Below are 20,496 nucleotides of genomic sequence, written 5' to 3'. Positions count from 1 at the left end.
ACCAGATAATCTGCTTGCCCACAAACTAACTGTACTGCAATCGACAGCTGCATCTCTATACACCTTTTTAAACCTCTTGTGAATGTCTCCCACTGCCTCGTTCTCACAGCACAGGAACTCAGTAACAGCATGTTGCTTCTCACGAATGTCAAGTACAGCAGCCATCTTGAAGGAGTGCTATCATGGCACCACTCACGGGAATGACTTAAATTAATTAAATTTGAATACAAATGGGAAGGATGTGTCTATGACCTCCATAAATTGCAAAGGTATAGAATAAAAAATAATTTAAAAAAATGTTGTGCATTACTTTTGAAGTAACCCTCGTAATTCATTGTGTTCTGTTCATTATCTTCTGTCATATCAATCTGATCTCATTCTATTCTTGTGAATTCTGCTTGAGAGCTGGAATCATTATTCCCCTGAACTTTTTCTTTGAACTTTTATTCTCTTTAATCAATTTCAAATCATTGATTTGCCATGCATATTGCTTTTTGTGCACCATGGAAGATGATTACATTACATCTTATTGTGACAGCCGGGAAACGATCTCACAACCGGTAGGAGGAGGGCAAAGTCGGCCGTGGTTTGGCGCGGAAGTTGCGCGTGCATCTGCTTCCTGGGGCATGTGCTGTGGCATAGAGAGGAGAGGAGAGAAGAGATAGCAACCGCGGCAGTGAGGGGAGAAATCCAGAGAATTCGAGAGGTGCCACCTTCTGGACATCCGTAGAAATTCCAGTATCATACTCTCTGGAAACTATGGTTTGGTTATAAAAGAAGAGAGGCAAGTGAGCGAGCAGTTGTTGTTGTTGTTGTTGTCGTTGGACAGCAAGCCAGCCAGTCTTGTGAAGCCAGCTTCGAGGCCAGAGTTCGACTTGTGTGAGTGTGTCCGCAGCTGTGTGAGTGCAGTGGATCACAGTTGGGGGACCTGAGTTCGAAGTTTAGTTGATTGTCTCTGAAGGTCTGGGGTTCGAGATACTGTGAACTCGAGTGACTGAGCTGGAAGAACCAGCCAAGGCAAACGAACTGTGAACTCAGAACTGACAGTTCTGATTTGTTGTTTTCTAATGCCAGGTGTTTGACAATAAAGTCATTTGACCTCTTGCACTCCAATATTTTTCAAAGATATTATCATGGTCAGCCACTGAAGCACAGATTTTGAGGTGTTCCGAATCCATTTCTTGGTTTGAGTTGCACAATGGGCAGTTAGGGGACTGATATATTCCAATTCTATGCAGGTGTTTGGCCAAACAATCATGGCCTGTTGCCAATCTAAATGCAGCTACAGACGATTTGCATGGTAAATCGGGAATTAACTGTGGATTTTGATGCAGAGAGGTTCTGATTTGTAAATAGTGCTTTGTGAACATTAGTTAAAATTAGCAGTACATTGTTGTTCTCAATAATTCGAGTAAATTGTCATTGTCGTCTGTGGAGTGCAATAACGAATACTGTGTTACTGTGTGGAGTGGAAGTCCCATTGTTGACCGGAGTGTTTACATTCAAATTGTAAAAAGGAGTTATTGTTGTGAGAATAAAATTACATTGTTGTTTTGAATTTAAAGTTACATTATTTATGATGATCAATGGAAAGCAACAAATATTACATATTCCAATTGAATTTGCCAGAATTTGAATCTGGGTCTTCGGTTGAGCTGGTAATGGGAAGAAAAAGTTCCGATTATATTTGTAATATGTGCTCTGAATGGTAATGCTGTATTGTCTGTTTCAGTTCAAACTGGAGTCTGTTGGCCACTACAAGAATGTACGATGTCATGGTAAATTCATATCTTTAACATTTTACCAAGTGGGAGGTTAAATTGAAATTCTTTGTGAGTTTTGAGTACTGGGTCTTTCCTGGGGTAAAGGGGTTGTTGGAGCATGGTACCTCGTTCTAGTGCTTTTGTCATGAAAGCATGTGCCTTCATGGCATCTACTATCTTTCAATTGTTTTCAGTCAATGACTTATCATATAATATTCAAGGAATAAATCCTTTTATATTACATATTTTGTGATTCATATTAACGTTTTCGTCGCCATTGCGACATCATCAGATACATGCAATTTCTAAAATGTTAACCTCAAATTTAGGTTTTTTGATGTAATAAGCATAATGGATATTAATCAGTAATAAAGGTAAATGTAAACTGTTGTATAAGTTATTAATTTTTGTGTGAGTGAAAACTCGTTTACAATTTTTACGTGATATAAAATTGTTTATGTACTTCACATCCTTGTCTGAAATATCAGTCCTGCTGGGTGATGAATAGAGTGAGACCTGGGGCCTGGAGAATTGTGCTCGCAAACACTTAATCTAAGAAATAGTGACATGAAAGTAAACAGTCGTACCAAAGAGATAAAGTGCAAAAACAAAAACAGATAAATGAAAGCTGGAAGTTACCATGATGTATGTAAAGTTTTATTCTCTTTCTGTTCATAACAGAAACTACCCATATATTTGTACTCTTCCGATTTTCTTTTTTAAATTGCGTACTTTGTCTTCTAGATAATCCCTTTTAGGGAAAGCACCATTATTTAATAATAATAATTGACCAGATGAGCTAGTTTTAGAGTGATGTTCAATCTGACATTGATGACGATAATATTGGGCCACAGAATTGCTCATTACTGTCACTGACTTATACAAGATGTAACAAATACGTTTATATTAAAATATTCAACATCTGAAGTAAATGATTTCGTTTATTGCAGAGCTAGATGATGTGGTGGGTGACACAATTGTTGAGATATCAAATCATGAGTCTCGCATTCTATTGGGACTCGTGCAGTATATCCAGGAAAGAATTTCTCCTATGCAGAAGATCATAAAGATGGCATCAGAGCTAGATTGGTAGTTAAGCTAATTATATTTATAAGAAAACTTTGTAAGTGACGAAATATAATTACAAAACCTCTGCTTTGAAATTAGTGTATAGAACACTCATGCATGGCAAGAACATGTGTATCTAATTGTTTGGCTATTCAGCATGAAAACTTAACATTTTGTTATTAGTTTGATTGCATTGGCCATGGTAGCCAAGGAAAACAACTACACACGGCCCACATTAATGGAGGAGCAGGTGCTGGACATCACAGGGGGGCGCCATCCCCTCCAGGAGCTGTGTGTGGACAGCTATGTTCCGAATGATATCTTGTCTGGAGATCAGCAAAGTCTGGTGAAGATCATCACAGGACCCAATGCCAGTGGCAAGAGTGTCTATCTCAAGCAGGTAAAGATGTTAGAGTCAGTGAATGGAGTGAACTTGAACAATTCACGAAATTTAATATATATATATATATATATAAAAATAAAACCATACCTTAAACTTGCTGTTGCAAGAGGTGAGTTGTATATAGATAGAACCATACTTTCAACTTGTTGTTGCAACAGGTGAGTTGTATATACAGTAGATAGAACCATACTTTCAACTTGCTGTTGCAAGAGGTGAGTTGTATTTTGCGAAATCTGTGAATGTCTGAAAGTATTTATGGTACGCAATGGAATATTTTATTAAACAATAAAAATTTAATTCCAGAATGTCCACTAATGAAAGCTGTGCCTCTTTTTCGTTTATATACAGGACATGATTGTTTGGCTGCCCATCTATATAAAATAAATTTTTTTTCCTACTCCTAATTTGTTTACATTGTAAAGAAGAAAATACTATAATGGATATGACACACCTCAAGAACTGTAAAAATTTAACAGCTACAGATCTGTTACTACGATACTGGGAAGCAAAAAGGCAAATGGAAGAACTCCAATATGCCGAGCATTAGCAACCAACCATCTTACGATTTTATACAGTGAAATTCTGTGCACTAAACTTACATGTCAACTTTCTGTCCTCCATCAAACGCGAAAATAGTCTTCCAACAGCACCATTTATACAGCTCGTGCGAAAGATCTGAAAGCCCCATGACCATTGAGATTTAAATGCCAGGTATCGGTTCCTGGTCAGGAGTAAAGTCCACTTGCAAAACATTTCTCTCTGTCATGTTCGCTCCCTGTTAGATGCTTGTAGTGAATCATTACGTGTTATTCCGACTTATTGCATCATTACAATTCGAATGGATGTAATTAAATGTAGATGTAAATAACAGACAGCTCTTACATGTCTATTCAAATATTCAAAACCATTTTATAATGCAAAACGATGTAAAAGGGCAGTTGCAAGGCCTTTATAGGACTACTAACATTTTAGCATTTTCTGTGACCCCAGGTAAATGTTTTACCACATTGTGCTGAACTCGCCTTATCCTTCTATTCTGCCTCAGAGGTTGATGAAATAAATGGCAAAATTTAAATTTAAATACTACTAAATTAATTGATGAACTAGTGGACTTACTCGTGTTAAACACGAGTAAGTCCACTAGTTCATCAATTAATTATATTCAAGTGTTAAAAGTGGTGTACACAAGATTCAAAATGGACTACTAAATTGTTGGACACTGTAAAGAGATTTTGCCAGAGGAGCAGATTTAATAGCCCTTTTAAATTATGCATAAGGAAAATCTAACACTGTCTAGTACACACTTAAAAAACTGAATAAAGATCAATACATTTCTTCTTTTTTACATAAAGAGGACTACTTAGAACAAACACTGATGACAAGTTTGAGAAAGAGTGGTTTACAGTGAGTTTTGGGTGAAACTCCACAAATAATTCTCATTGATTTTTTTGTAAGATAAGTATCTTTCTAACATAAGAATGATTTTCCCATTGTGGCTATGCATATAAGCATAATAAATAAATTGATCTGTATTATTTCTAAGGATTCTCACAAGGGATGTACTTGACCTCGAATGCTCAGAACCGCACAAAAAACATGCTTAAAATATAAATCACGCATCACAAAAACTGTGATATGAGTCATTCTCATGCAAAACTGCAGAGAAGAACTTTGATTATGCAAAGATGCAAAATATTAATACAATAGAACCAAAAACACTTATTTCAATGTCATGACTATATTGCTACATTTCCCATCAACACGAACAACGAACAACAAAATATTGCAAACCTTTTGATGTGTACTTCTTTAGGCAATATGTTGTTGTTGTTTTCTAATGCCAGGCATTTGACAATAAAGTAATTTGATCTCTTGCACTCCAATATTTTTCAAAGATATTATCATGGTCAGCCACTGAAGCACAGATTTTGAGGTGTTCCGAATCCATTTCTTGGTTTGAGTCTTTAGGCAATATGAGCTCTAGGATAGTTGATTTTGTAAGATTACAATGTGAAAAACCACAATTAAAGTTACATGATCGCCATTTCATCATCAGATGATATACAATAAACTTTCTGCACCAAAATACAAACCTTCTAACACCTCCCCTTCTACTAATAAACAACAACAATACATCATGTATGATTTCAGGCTTTCTAGGCGCTGGTTATCTATAATGGTTTTGTGCGACATATTCACTTCAAAACCGAAAAATCAGTCCTTTTTACGACTTTCTACTTGAGTTTTTACTCCCAACATGATTTTGTGCACCTCGGTTGAAAGCGTATTTTCACATTCTAATATTTTAATCGCCTTACAGAACATTGGAAGTGTACAATTAACAAAATACAGAAAACATTCTGCCACTGACAATGAATGTTCATTTACTCATCTTCTTGTGAACATACAAATTTCCAAATTAAAGGATGTGTTTCTTCTTCACCTTTTGCCAAGTAATACCTTTCCAAAGCGCACCACATTTTAACAAGGCATTCAACAGCTAATTGAAGGGACAACCATCGAACTGGAATATGACGCAAAATCTGAAAATAGTCCTGTTGAGCAAATTCACAGAAAGACCTAACTTCCTCGACATTCTTACATGACGACGAGAAGTCAGAATATATTTTCAAGACTAATGCCTCAACATCATACTTAAGGAATTTAAAACCAAATTTGGCACAATTATGCAGTACATGGCAACAACAATTAGCCTTTACTATATTAGGATTTTTGTCTTTCATTCTTCTGAACACTGAATTGTATTTACCGTAGTTAACAGATGCATTGTCAGCCGAATAAGCTACAATGTTACTTAAACTAAATCCATTTTCTGCAACAGTTGATATAATTTTGTTTGAAATGTCCTCAGCACTCTCATTACTATCTTAATAGAAGTCTAGAATAACGCTACATTTTCCATGTTTTACAGAAAAATATGTCACCACTGATGGGAAATGCTTCCTGTTACCTTTATTTGACGCATCTGAACCAATTGAGAATGGGGTATTTTTTAAGTCATTCAGAAACTTTTCCTGTGAGGATGGTAAAAGAAGCTTGTAACTAGGGCTTCACTTTTGGTTCGTGCACAAATTATTTTTTTCACTACTGAAGAGTCATTGAAAACACAAGAGTAAAGTTTATTCCCACAATCTTGTGAACTGTAGGAGTGGTGATGTTTTACACAATTTGCTGTAACTTTTCATGTTCAACTGAATATCGTGGGGGCATAAATTTCAGAATATAATTATTCCTACTTTGTACTTTGCAATGTTCTTTCTGCCTCTCTGATTCCAAATGCTTATTAACAGCTTTAACGCCATCATACTTTACTGTAAATGAAACATTGCACACTTTACACCGGCAAGAAAGTTCATCCTCTCCTTTTTCTAGCCAGACCTTGTACTTATCATTCGTCAACCATTCATCACGAAAAGAACTAAAGTATATTTTTGCCGGATTCATATTGAACACAACACAATACTATCATTGCATTTTGATCCTAAATCAAGAGCTCGATTACGATTTTCACTGCGATTCTTCCTAATTGCAGTAATATTTACTTAATCAATACACCTACAGTAACATTGAAAACTATTGGACATCAGTGATATTGAAGTTGTGAATATTCAGATTTTGCAAAAGTGGAATTTGAAAAAAACTCGCACAAATTTCCGCACTTCGCATAACAGACTGCACTGCACTATAAAGCTGTAAGAACTGACTTGTAAAGGATCAAGGAAGTGAATATTAAGCTTTAAATTTGCAATTGTTCCATTGTTACGCATTCAGATTTCGTTAAAATATTGCTACAAAACTTTATTAATGGCAAAAGTTAATTGAAATAGTTGAAGTCATATTTCTGAAATATATTATCATCATATCAAAATTATCTGTTTTAATTTTCTATTTACGTCATCTTTCATTGTTGGTGATTGTTGGCATAGTGTGAGAGACCAGTGTCTGATGTGCGCTAAATATCAACACTACCACAGACACTCACTTTAAAGTTATATGCTAGCATCACAGACACTTACTTTTAAAGTTATATGATGGACAGTGAATTTTCACTACAGCATTGCTAATTATTAACATTTCGAACGCAGTTTCTCCGGGCAAAGATTTCCTGTCGGCTGGAGATGGACTCATAAAACCTGTTTTCAACACATTCTTTCAATTTTATACAAGAAGGTCTAATTTCAAATAAGAATTTGTCAGGATACAACTCTTATAACTTCAATTTTTAAGGTTCTCTATAACCGAAGCGAGGGTTCACTATAAACTGAAATATTAATGTACTTTTTAATGTATGCGGGTCAGGAGCATCGATCTAGGTTCACTATAGCCAGAATTGACTGTACTAGTACTTTTGTGGAACACAATCATGAAACTTCCCTGGTAATTTTAAGTATGGAGTTGTAAAGTACAACGGTAGTATTTGTATTACTTACTAGAGAATTTACAACACTGTACCTTTGTGGAATAGTGTACAGTCAACTCTAGTTATAGTGAACATTCGGCTATAGTGAACCTAAATCATTGGTCCCGACCCGCATACATTAAAAAGTACATTAATATTTCCGTTTATAGTGAACCCTCACTTTGGTTATAGTGAACATAAAACTAGAACTTCCCCAAGAAAATATAATTTTAAAATTGCCAAAATGGTAATTTAGGAAACCTTTTCTCCTATAAACTTTCAAGAATATGTTGAGAACAAAATCTCAAACCTTCTACTTCTTCATTGATTAAAGTTCTCGTTAACACTTTGTTAAAAACCATAAAATTTACTTAGTCTTACGTTAAAAAAGTGTTATAATTGTTAAAAAAAAAAAAGGCATATACCTTTGACAGATGGCCCGTTTCAACGCACACTTAACACACAATTGCAGTTCAATACACACACATTATTTGACGTCATAATACATCATAACACACAAACAGCCAGCCCCACCATAGGAACAACACACCCCCACCCCTACCATCGACAAATGCACATCATAGAGTCAAGATCACCAGTGGTTCAAGAGACACTGAAGATGATGTGACATAGCGTCGAAACGGGCCGTCTGTCGAAGGTATATGCCTTTTTTTTAACAATTTTAACACTTTTAACGTAAGACTAAGTAAATTTTATGGCTTCTACTTCTTAAGTGGATTGAAAGACAAAGGATTTGTTCAGCTTCCTGGCCAGCTTGAAACATGTTAAAGGGAATAGTGTACGCAGTGAGGGATAAAGGAAGGATTAGTTCTGACTTCTTTAAAAGAAGAGGTTATTAGAAGTATAGGAAAAGAAAGTGTTTCCTTTTGTAAAAGAGATTAGAGTGATAATCAAATGGTAAATACAAGAATACAAGAAGGATTACAGTATAAGGGTCTTCAACCCTTCCTCCCACGTCTTTGTAAATTCCAAGGCCGAATATACAATAGCATATCTCTAGTGGGAAGAGGTGCGAAATCGGTCACTGCCTACTACCTACATGGTCAGATTAGATTCAAGTTTCGAACTGTGAACATCAGGATGTTGAAGCATAAAGTGTTTAAGTTGGAAGATAAAGCGAACATTAGTACTGATATTGAACGTGGTCTGTCCCAAATGGGCATAATACTGTATGTGTAGCAACTTCAGTAGTATAAAAACAGTCACTTCGGTTTTAGTGAACCTTGGATATAGTGAACGAAATATGCTGGTCCACAGAGGTTCACTATAACCGAAGTTGGCTGTACTTTCATTTTAAGATTCCCATTCATTATGTATTAATAAATAGTGATGTTATAACAGCATGTACTATTAATGACAATCTTAAAGAAATCCATATACATTTTACATAATCATTTATATAATGTTTAAATTTGTAACTTTCTAAATTGCATATTGCACTTGATTACTACCTATTATATTGATATATTTCTTATTTATCTCTATTCCATATATGTGAAATTGTGTTCCAGACCTATATGGTCATCTGTTATGGCAAGCAGATATATTAATAAATAATTGGATATCTGCACAGGTGGCCCTCATTGCATACTTGGCGCACATTGGCAGCTTTGTGCCAGCAGAGAGTGCGAGAATTGGCATCCTGAACCACATTCATACACGCATCCAGACCGTTGAGTCTGTAGCAACCAATATGTCTGCCTTTGTGGTTGACTTGAAGCAGGTAATTCTTTCTATTCCTGCTCATTGAATCATATAAGTATGGCTTCCTATCACATAATCTTGCTTCCGTACTTTGCACAAATACTTTCTCATACATATTACACAACAGTTAAAATAACTAATATATTGAATGAAAGTTCGTCACTATAGCAGTGGTTTCCAACCTTTCGAGTGTCACAGACCTCTAAAAGTTCGTACTTCATTTTGAAGGACCCCCTAAAATATTTTGCATACCTAATTTAAGCCATAAATATGTTCTACTCTTAAATATTTGCATAATGTAGTGAATTAAATATCCTTAATAAAATGATAGTAATATTAAATTATAGCTTTAGCTTTTGTAGTCGCAATTTTGAATTTACTTCTATATTTGTTCTCCAAGAGATGAGCCCCCCTCTTGGGTACTCACCTTGACGTGATGAGGGGCTTAAATTTGTTGTTTAAACTAACAAGTACCAAAGAGGTACCCACAGAAGCTGCATTAACACCAACGCAGTCTCACTATATTTTTTATTGCTTATGATATAGGGAATCCCTCAGTGTAAAATTCTCCAGATGTAAAATAGTCCCTCAATCGGATCTCCAGGTAGGGACTGTACTGAGAGATGCCAAGAATCGTACTAAAGTACTTATTTGAACATGGTCCAGTCAATCAGAGCCAAGTTTAATATTGAAAAGAACCATATAATGAGACACAGAGGCAAATATAATACCAAAAGGATTGAAATGTGATGTCAGTCCAATGCAGAAGCAAAATCCATTCTCTGTAATATAAAAAATGAGGCTAAAAAGAATAAATTCCATGTCTCATTGGGTAGTACATTTAAAGACCGAGAATTAAAACGAAAAGACAACATCAACAAAAAAAGATATACACAGTCTAAAAATTTTACAATGGAACTCTAGATCTTTACTTACTTATAAATGGCTTTTAAGGAACCCTGCAGGTTCGTTGCTGCCCTCACATAAGCCCGCCATCGGTCCCTATCCTGTGCAAGATTAATGCAGTCTCTATCATCATATCCCACCTTCCTCAAATCCATTTTAATATCCTCCCATCTATGTCTCGACCTCCCCAAAGGTCTTTTTCCCCTCTGGCCCCCCAACAAACATTCTATATGCATTTCTGGATTCGCCCATACGTGCTACATGCCCTGCCCATCTGAAACGTCTGGATTTAATGTTCCTAATTATGTCAGATGAATACAATGCGTGCAGTTCTGCATTGTGTAACTGTCTCCATTCTCCTGTAACTTCATCCCTCTTAGCCTCAAATATTTTCCTAAGAACCTTATTCTCAAACATCCTTAATCTCTGTTCCTCTCTCAAAGTGAGAGTCCAAGTTTCACAACCATACAGAACAACTGGTAATATAACTGTTTTATAAATTCTAACTTTCAGATTTTTTGACAACAGACTAGATGACAAAAGCTTCTCAGCCGAATAATAACACCTCCAAAAGTACCAGCTAAAAGAGCTTGAAGTGATCGGACTTCTGGTTGGAGCAAGAGGTACTGCTACTCTCATGAAAGATGTGTTTAAGAGGCTTGGAATACCTACATCTATTATTCCGGTTGTAACCTTAGCTGCATTGAAAGGATCAATTGCTCTCCTGAAGCATCCTATATTCGAAATGAAACAAAGTTCATTAGCATTCTTTACTTTTTTGTAACACTTACCTCTTTAAAACTAGGTATATTTCCATTAATCTTAAAATGTATTTGCAGCTATCTACTTGTAGGAGTTTCATTGTCAAAACAAAATCAATGGTTCACTGCACTTGCAAACATTTCTATGGTTAAGTACTCTTTGTCCCTTGTGGCAGCTCACAAATGGTGAGAAGATTTCTAAATTATAAGTGTCTGTGCAAAATTTGGATCCAATTTGAACTTGGAGTTTCTGAGAAAGGTACATTGAAGATTGCAAGATGTAATTTTGAAAAACACGGTGACAAAGATCAATTTTATTATTGGTGCTATGAATATGTAATCTAACATGCTGCAAAATATGCCAATTAAAGGACATAAATGATAACTTTAATAAACCATATATATTCTGATTCGGGGGAAAAAGTGACAAATTTAATTCAGTCTTCAACCTTCCCTTGGAGTCCTATAGTCGATGTAATCAACTTAAAATTTTTTTATTAAATTAAATCAATAATTATCTTTCTTGTTATCTGTAACTGCCATTGGCTGTAAACACATTTGTAATTAATAGATATTCATTCATAATATGATAGTGCTACTACACTGATCAAAATACCCCTCATTTCTCGTGAAAAACAACAACTGAATAGACTATAGTGGACTTTATGTAGTCAGCAAACAGCTGGATACATTAAGAAAATTGATTGATGATAGTGCTGCTATTATTATTAATAATGAGCCCGGGTGTCCCTATGAAGGGCTAATAATAATAATAATGAGCCCAAGTGTCCCTGTGAAGGGCAAAGGCTAGCTCTTGTTCTCTAATGCGATGAGCTAATTCGCGTCAGGGTTGTAGCCTTTATGATGGTCTGCATTGTATCACTTGATTGGTACACTTTGTTGCACATTTGTGTAGAATTTTCGCACGTTGCTCAATGGTTCTTGCCATGCTTGTGCTGCATAGAAGTCTGGCCTGCCTAAGCGTGTGTCCCACATGGTGGTCTTACACGTCCATCTGTCGTCCTGCAGCCTCACTATGTGGTCTGATGGCTATTTCTGGGATGTCTGTTGTTAATGTTTTTTAGGATAACGCTTCGTTGAAGATTTTGTCCCTTTTTATTATTCCTAGTATCTTGCGTTCCATTTTCCTTTGGCTTATTTGCAGGGCGTTCGTCTGTCTGTTGCCGGCCATGTCTGGCACCCATATAGTAGTTCTGAGTAGATGCAGGTTTCTGGTGTTTCGAATTTGATGTTCTGCTTATTTTTCTGTCGGAGAGTATAAACTGAAGGAGTCCACACCTGTGGAATAACGGTTAGTGTGTCTGGCTGCGAAACCAGGTGGCCCAGGTTCGATTCCTGGTCGGGGCAAGTTACCTGGTTGAGGGTTTTTCCGGGGTTTTCCCTCAATCCAATATGAGCAAATGCTGGGTAACTCTCGGTGCTGGACCTCGGACTCATTTCACTGGCATTATCACCTTCATCTCATTCAGACGCTAAATAGTCTAAGATGTTGATAAAGCGTCGTAAAATAACCTACAAAAAAATAAATAAATAAACTGAAGGGACTGGAAAGCCTTCCAGGCTAAGGATATTCTTCTGTTTATCTCTTTTTCCCGTCTTGTCCTTGAAGGACATCTACTGTGATTGGAGTTTTCGAACTATTTGTCATTAGCTATATTTTTTAATTATTCGTTAATAGGCCTACCGTTTTGCTTTGTGTGTTGAATTGTTGTAACATCGTTTGTAGTTCCCTTGTTGTTTTGGCACATAGAATTACATTGTCGGCGAATCTTAGATTCGTTAATCTATTGCCATTTATGTTTATTCCATATCGACTGTTCCAGTGCATTTTCTGGAATATGTCTTCCATAACACAGGTAAAAAGTTTTGGAGAGATTGGGCCTCCTTGACATACTCCTCATTCCAGTCGGAATGTTGGTTCTTTTCACCTTTGCGAAGCTGTAATTTATATATTGTCCTCTACACCTTGTATGGACAAGGGCTGTCGTATACTTCCATGTTCAGTTGAATTGAAGCCGATGTAAAGTGGTAGGTTAAATTCTTCTGTCTTTTCTGATAATATTAAGGGATGATATTTCTTGGAATACATAATTTTGTTCTAAGTTATAATCTAAAACAAATATGTTTATAAGTTCTGTTTTTGGAATGAATTGTCATTGTGCATGGGTTTAAATGACGCAATTATCATTGTTTCGATAACTATTACACATTTTTTTAAACAAATTAAGGAGGATATAATCAAAGCTCTGCTGTATAAGTCTAGATAATATCTCTGAAAACAATAGTTTTGGAGGCATGCACTTTATTGGCTGTCACTTTATCCGTGCTTCAATGGCTGACCATGACAATATCTTTGGAAAATATTGGAGTGCAAGAGGCCAAATGACTTTATTGTCAAATGCCTGACATTATAAAACAACATAAATAAATAATTCTTTTTGTAAAAATAATATTTAATGTGTATCATTCTCAGATGAATAGATGTGTAATGTTGTGGGTATGAACAAAATCAGTCAATAATTTTAGTCTTTATAGCAAAAACAATCTACCATTTCAATACATGTATGTCCCACAGTAACACTACATAGCGAATGTAAAACACGAGAGTGGTGAGTGATAAACAACATAATATAATTTTGTCACACAATAAATAACACAACACTATGCACGTCATCTTTATGTTTTGAAGAGCACACCAGTTAGATAGCTACCATCCTATGTGATGGAGTCGATGAACGAAACTATCCATTACCAACACCAACATTTCACGTGACATTGCCTGATGCATATTCGGCTCTTGAGATACCCCCACAGAAAGAAATCACAAGCAGTCAAATCAAGGGAACTGGCTGGCCACAGTATGTCCCTGAAACTCGAGATGAACAGCACAGCTCTGCAATTCAGGAATGAGGAAAGTCGTCAGTAGGCCTCTGTAACTCTATGACTGTGTTCCGTAGGGTCCAATAATCCTGAAAGCCCCATGACTTTTGTACTGTGTAGTGGATTAACATTGTTCTGAATACTGAATAATGACCTGCCTCGTCCAACAGGTTGGGAAGAATTTCCTATTCTCATTCAATGAAGAAATTTGTACTAAATTGTTTCCGGAAGGCATATTCACACCTGCATTTTGTATGATGAGTTAAATGTGGCAGCATGGACTTCTGTCAACAGCATTCCTTACCCTCTCAATGTTTTCTAGTGTCCGTACTGTCCCATTGGCTTCTTATTCATGACACTTGAGATAGTACGGAATTGATTGACCCACCTCTGAATTGTGTATCATTCTGGTACTCTTCCATGTCTCCCAATGTTAAACTGCTGTCAAAACTTCCACTGTGAAACTACCACACGTCATTATTTAAAAAATATGCCTTGAGCTCAAAATCTGGGGTCCAATACTCCGTTGTTACAAATGGCGTCCTTCCTGCTACAACCTGCTCTGTTCAGTTTTACCCTTACTGCGGGGCCGTTGAAAGTGATAGAGTGTGTTTGTCTGACCCTTTGGTAGAATGACTACAAAATTAAGGTATTTTCATGATAATCTGTAAACTGTTTTTTTCGCAGCAACACAGCACTTTTATACACGTCATTCATTAAGAAAAGAGGGTCATAATCATGTTAAGGCGAAAAATAAAACGATTATTATAATTGTTGAAATTATTATTTATTTATTTTTATTTGTTATTATTATTATTATTATTATTATTATTATTATTATTTTTTACTGTAAATGCCACGTATGGGACATAGCACAATGCAATATGGACGTGAAAACAAGCACACTGTGAATTACTGTTTGCCAGATGCTTCTGTCTTTGTGCTGCTCCTCGCCACGCTCGCTCATCATTGTGGACGAGTTTGGGAAGGGCACCACAGAAATCGATGGCCTGGCATTGCTGACATCCTGCCTAAATCACTTCCTGAGTCGCGGAGACAAATGCCCACATGTGTTTGCATCCACTCACTTCCATGATGTTGCTTCCTTTCTGCTACAATCCAGATACCTCTCGTTCCATGTGAGTATTACAAGTACTGGTAATTAAATTGTTCACATTACCAGAAATAATAAAATAGGACTTATTACTGACAAATAAATATGCGCTCTTGCAGAGTGAATTGCACATACGTTTTCATAGTAGGCCTACATGTTACTGAGGTGATATCAAATGGTTAGTATTAAGGAAAACAGTGAAGATTTTTGTACATATTAGTAGCATTATAATTAAAGAATCTGTCAATGTTGTGCAAGTGGACAACAGCAGATTGTCACACGGTAAAAGAAACCCCATTGCAAATATATTTTGAATATTTATACATGTTGAATATAGAGTTAACAGAATATTGTCGGTGTTTGCTTCTTCATTTTCGGCATATGAATTCCTTCTTGGTACTAGTTTCAGCTGATGAAATGAAAGAAGAATCTCCTTCGTTTATTGTTGACGCAAGTCACAGATCACCACTCTTTTCCGCAGACTCCACTCAAAAACACTTATTTAAAAGATGCGTACAAATGGGTACTTCTTGCTTTCTTTTCTAAGTAGATAATAATTAATTTCTCAGAACAGTAATTTTTAGTGACATATAGTGTATGTATATTATCATTTCACTTGTCACTATATCTTATGTTGAAAAAATATATTTAGAGCTGATTGTGATCTCCACTTTGTATTATTTTTAAAAATAAATGCTTACCGCTATTAATTTTTTAGTAATAATGATACTAAATAAAAGAGAGATTACTTGATGAAAAAACTGAATGAGACAGAAACAAATAGTGAGAATAAAACATTAGAGATTGAGATGATGGGTTGGAGTTACCGCTCTCTCTCCTCTACCATTTAAATATGTCGTAGTACTTCCTATGGCTGCTAAATCAAATGTAATTGTGAATTGGTTGGTCAGTTAGCAAGCATAGTGGAAGCAATACTTACTTACTTACTGGCTTTTAAGGAACCTGGAGGTTCATTGCCGCCTTTACATAAGCCCGCCATTGGTCCCTATCCTGAGCAAGATTAATCCAGTCTCTATCATCATATCCCACCTCCCTCAAATCCATTTTATACTATCTTCCCATCTACGTCTCGGCCTCCCCAAAGGTCTAGTGGAAATAATAGAATTAATAAATACAATAGTTCAAACAACATGATATATAATCTGACTGGTCCACACCTGTGGAGTAACGGTTAGCGCGTCTGACCGCAAAACCAGGTGACCAGGTTCGAATCCCATTCGGGACAAGTTATCTGGTTGAGGTTTTTTTCCGGGGTTTTCCGTCAACCCAATATGAGCAAATGCTGGATAACTCGGTGCTGGGCCCTGGACTCATTTCGTCTTCATTTTATTCAAACGCTAAATAACCTGATGTTGATACAGCATCGTAAAATAACCCACTAAAATAAAATAAAAAAATAATCTGACTGAATGTATAACAAGTACAATAACAATGTACAGTGAGTTGATGGATGGAATAACAAAGATGCATATGGTAGAACAATAACAATGTTAACATACAATGATTACTGAATCCAATATACTCAATGGCAGCTACTCCCACAATATAGCTTTCAAGTAACTTCCTATACAATACGATCAGACACTTTAACCACAGCCATTCATAAACTATGTCCACACATCTGTACAATAAAGATTTACAACTCTGGTATATCATAATGAGAGGAGAAAAGAATACCCATACTAGTCAATCTGTTCCCATTAACTAACAATTACTTCCTTGTGATCTAGAAATTTCTCTCTTATGGCCGACAACACTCACGTAACTTCCGCCTATTCCGAAACTTTGTAGCATTCTGTCTGCACTCTGCGTAATTCTACACACAGTGCTATATTCATCCAGTCGTTGGTACTCAAATATTCCGCACAAATATATACTCGAAGACAATACCATAAATATACTGATACTTTGATCCCCAGTATATTCTTCAAATACAATCTTTCGACGACCATTATATTCACCATATATATTGTATAAATCCCACATGGGTAGCTGCCCTTCAGTAAGGGTTGCCAAAGATACAGCATACTAAACAAATAAAAATAAAATAAACATTTGTGTTATGATTATTATTTTCAAATGGAAACTACCCTTGGGAAAGTTCGTTTATTCAATAAGTAATCAGATTAATATAAAGAAATTTAGGTGAACAGGTGATTACGTAAAATCTGAACAGAATATTTCATTGCGTCTACAGCAATAATTTTCCAAATTTTTTAAGGAATTCCAGAAGACTTAAAACATTCAACTGAGAATTTTGGAATTGTTCCTCTTGCTCCGAACAATAATCCAAATACTTCAATTTGTCCTTGTATATGATAATAATCCATAAAGTATTCAATTGTAGGGTCATAGATGGTCCTATTTTCTTCATGTACTGCTATGGGTTGTTCAACTGCAGTTTCAAAGCGCACGGGATCGATGATAATTGCTGTGTCATTTCCTTTATCAATGGCAATGATGTCAACTTGCCGAGAACTTCCATCTTTTGCAAGGCAGTGGACTTCTTGGTGAACCTCGTGGAAGGAAGGAAGACTTTTAGTAATAAGTTCTCATATTGCATGATGTCTAGTATTCCGGATGAGAGGTCCATGTTGGTAGAATCCCAGGATGTGGGGTAAGGTTTCTATCTCAGTGCAATGTCTGCACTGGGAGCCATCCTGGCATGGCATGCACGTTTGACACTTGTCCTATCATTTTAATTGTCTCCTTCCACTCAGATACAGACCATCCCTTGTTTTTATCCAACTAGCTTGAGTGTGCACCATTCTTATATTCCTCATCTTTTAATATATTTCTCAACGTTGTACTAGTTATTTTTTTAGTCTCTGCAAGCAGTTGTTCTCTTTTTATGCCCAATTTATTAAGACAGTTATTAGCTCGGCTTCTAGATTTCTTGATGCATTAACATGACTGTTATTAATGGTTTGCAATGTAAGGCAGTTATTATACCTTGAATGTAAGCTTCCCACGTAGCTCGAAATAATCTCAAGCCTTTAACTTTAGGGGAACTGTACGAGGGTGGACCCAAAAGTAACCGGAACCGAACTGTTGCACGCGCATGCTTTGTAGTTACGAGTGGTGCTGTTAGGTGGTGTTAGTTTGAGGTCTCCTGCGACCTTTAGTGAGCTGGCGTCAGTCTGAGTTAAGTGGTTTGTTTGTGGTGCTGTGTTATTTGCGTTCCTGTTTCAACCGTTTGGCGATTAGTGAGCCGGCCGACTACAAGGAACAAAGAGTGTGTGTGAAATTTTGTTTTCTGTTAGGGAAAACTGCAGCTGAGACTGTTAATGATGATGCTTTGGGGAAATCACAGGTCTATGAGTGGTCTTCCAGTTTTAAATCTGGCAACATGTCAACTGAAGACATGCCACGCCCCGGGCGTCCTTCGACGGGAAGAAATAACGAAAACATTGCCAAAATCAAATGTGCAATTGATGAAGATGGTCGAAAGATCATTGACGAAGTTTCTTAGCAAACGAACCTGTCGTGGAGCACGGTCCAGCGAATTTTAACCGAAGATTTGCACATGAGACGGGTGTCTGCAAAATTTGTTCCTCGCTTGCTTACAGATGACCAAAGACCGCGTGAGAGTTTGCCGCGATTTGAAGAGTGAAGTGCAGAATGATCCAAATTTTCTTAAATGAATTGTGACTGGGGATGAGTCTTGGTGCTGTGGGTACGATCCAGAATCAAAGCAAGCATCGAGCCAGTGGAAAACTCCAAATTCACCACGACCCAAGAAAGCACGTGAAGTGTGAGCCAATGTGAAGACAATGTGAATGGCATTGTCCACAAAGAGTTCGTTCCGCCAGGACAAACAGTGAACCAACATTTCTATTTGGATGTATTACGGAGATTACTAGAGAGTGTGCGACGAAAACGGCCCGAAATGGGAACCGGTTGCTTTACCATGACAATGCTCCACCCACACAGCTCTGACGGTCCGACAGTTTTTGACAAACAACAACATGGTGCTTGTGCCTCATCCACCCTACTCACTCGATCTGGCTCCATCGGACTTTTTTTTGTTTCCACGGATGAAGAAATGTCTGAAAGGAAAGCGATTCAGTGAAAAAAGCAACTTGTCTTCCTATACAGGATATGGACATTGACACTTGGAATAATGATATAGCACTCACCTTTAAAAAAAGTTAAATAATCTATGGTACTCCAATTGGCTTCAAAGTCTACTAGCAAACTCAGGGAAATTAGAACTGCTTCCAGTTTATCCTATACAACTAAACATCTATCACGAAGGAATCAAGTTCTCATCAATCGACTACGTATTGGACATATCGAGCTTACACAATTTGTAACACTTGCAGTGAAACTCTTTCTGTGAAGCACATAATCCAGGAAATTAGTTATGACAACAACTAAAATCCCCACCGATATAGCAAGATCTTTTGATGAACCTTCTTACTGCAATAGTGTCACAAAGTTTTTCAATTTAACTGGATTATTTGATAAAATCGTGTATTTACTGTAATGAATTAACTTGTTAAATGTTATGTTATTGTTAAAACAAGTATGTGTCGCGATATGACTTTTGTTATAAGTTAAAGCAACAATAAATAGATTAAAGAAAAAAAATAATTCCACGACGACTATTACATTACCAAATTACCATTTCACTATTATTCTCGACGACTATTACTTTACCAAAATAATCTTTCACAATAACCAAATTATCCTCGACGATTATAACCAATATGACCATATTCATATACCAACACACATAATTACGCCGAGACAGATTTCTAAATACTGTTTCTCACATCTGACTATGGCTAGAAGGATTCCTAAAACGATCGCAGTTCTGCACTGACTGACTACCACTATATATCAGCTGATTCCACGGCTAAGTTAGCTTGTTCGCAATATGCCTGCAGATGTACCAAGTGTAACATATATATATATCGCGTTAGTTACGTCCTACATGACAATAGAATTAGATAATAAACTAGTTGATCTATACTACATGACAATCAATTCTGAATACACTTTACACTAGTTGTTCACTACATTGCCAGAGAGTGCGAGTATAAAACATGTTATGCTATAGTCGCGTCGCTGTTCTTTCTGTCGTGACTCCTCTTTGCTTACATCTTAGAAAGTGAAGGTTCTATAAAGTCTAGGTAGGTAGTATCATTCGCCATTTTTGTTCTTTCATTGTCGAGCTACCAGACGAATCTATTTGCCGCACCGTTAAACATTATCATGTAGCTCCTATGTTAATAAATCCAACGCACTGTAATTGAGCAAATAATAGAGCTACAAATAACGTCCCCATGTGCTTTCTGCGAACGCCAACGAAAGAACCAAAATGACGGGCGATTATATTATTTATCGAGCCTTAAGTGCATAATATCATCAGCAGCGAATGACAAGTCGCACACATTTAAATGTAGCCG

General features: G+C 36.6%; 1 protein-coding gene across 9 annotated transcripts in view; it reads left to right on the top strand.

Annotated features, from left to right (window-relative positions):
• Nucleotides 1-20,496, top strand: part of LOC138695154 (mutS protein homolog 5-like) — a 98,046-nt gene that overhangs the window by 55,368 nt on the left and 22,182 nt on the right. For 4 of the 9 annotated variants that reach the window (XM_069819602.1, XM_069819608.1, XM_069819606.1 and 1 more), the window contains 5 exons: nucleotides 1,733-1,778; nucleotides 2,714-2,852; nucleotides 3,015-3,231; nucleotides 9,249-9,398; nucleotides 14,874-15,086. In XM_069819602.1, the coding sequence (XP_069675703.1) occupies nucleotides 1,733-1,778; nucleotides 2,714-2,852; nucleotides 3,015-3,231; nucleotides 9,249-9,398; nucleotides 14,874-15,086 (765 nt within the window). Of the gene's footprint in view, nucleotides 1-1,732; nucleotides 1,779-2,713; nucleotides 2,853-3,014; nucleotides 3,232-9,248; nucleotides 9,399-10,798; nucleotides 10,909-14,873; nucleotides 15,087-20,496 lie in introns of those variants that run through there. The other 5 variants (XR_011331083.1, XR_011331082.1, XM_069819605.1 and 2 more) reach the window with 5 other exon arrangements.

This window comes from Periplaneta americana, chromosome 2 (genome assembly GCF_040183065.1).
Source record: "Periplaneta americana isolate PAMFEO1 chromosome 2, P.americana_PAMFEO1_priV1, whole genome shotgun sequence".
Taxonomy (NCBI): Eukaryota; Metazoa; Arthropoda; class Insecta; order Blattodea; family Blattidae; genus Periplaneta; species Periplaneta americana.
The sequence above is the reverse complement of the archived record's forward strand: the minus strand, read 5'-3'. Positions and strand labels throughout refer to the sequence as shown.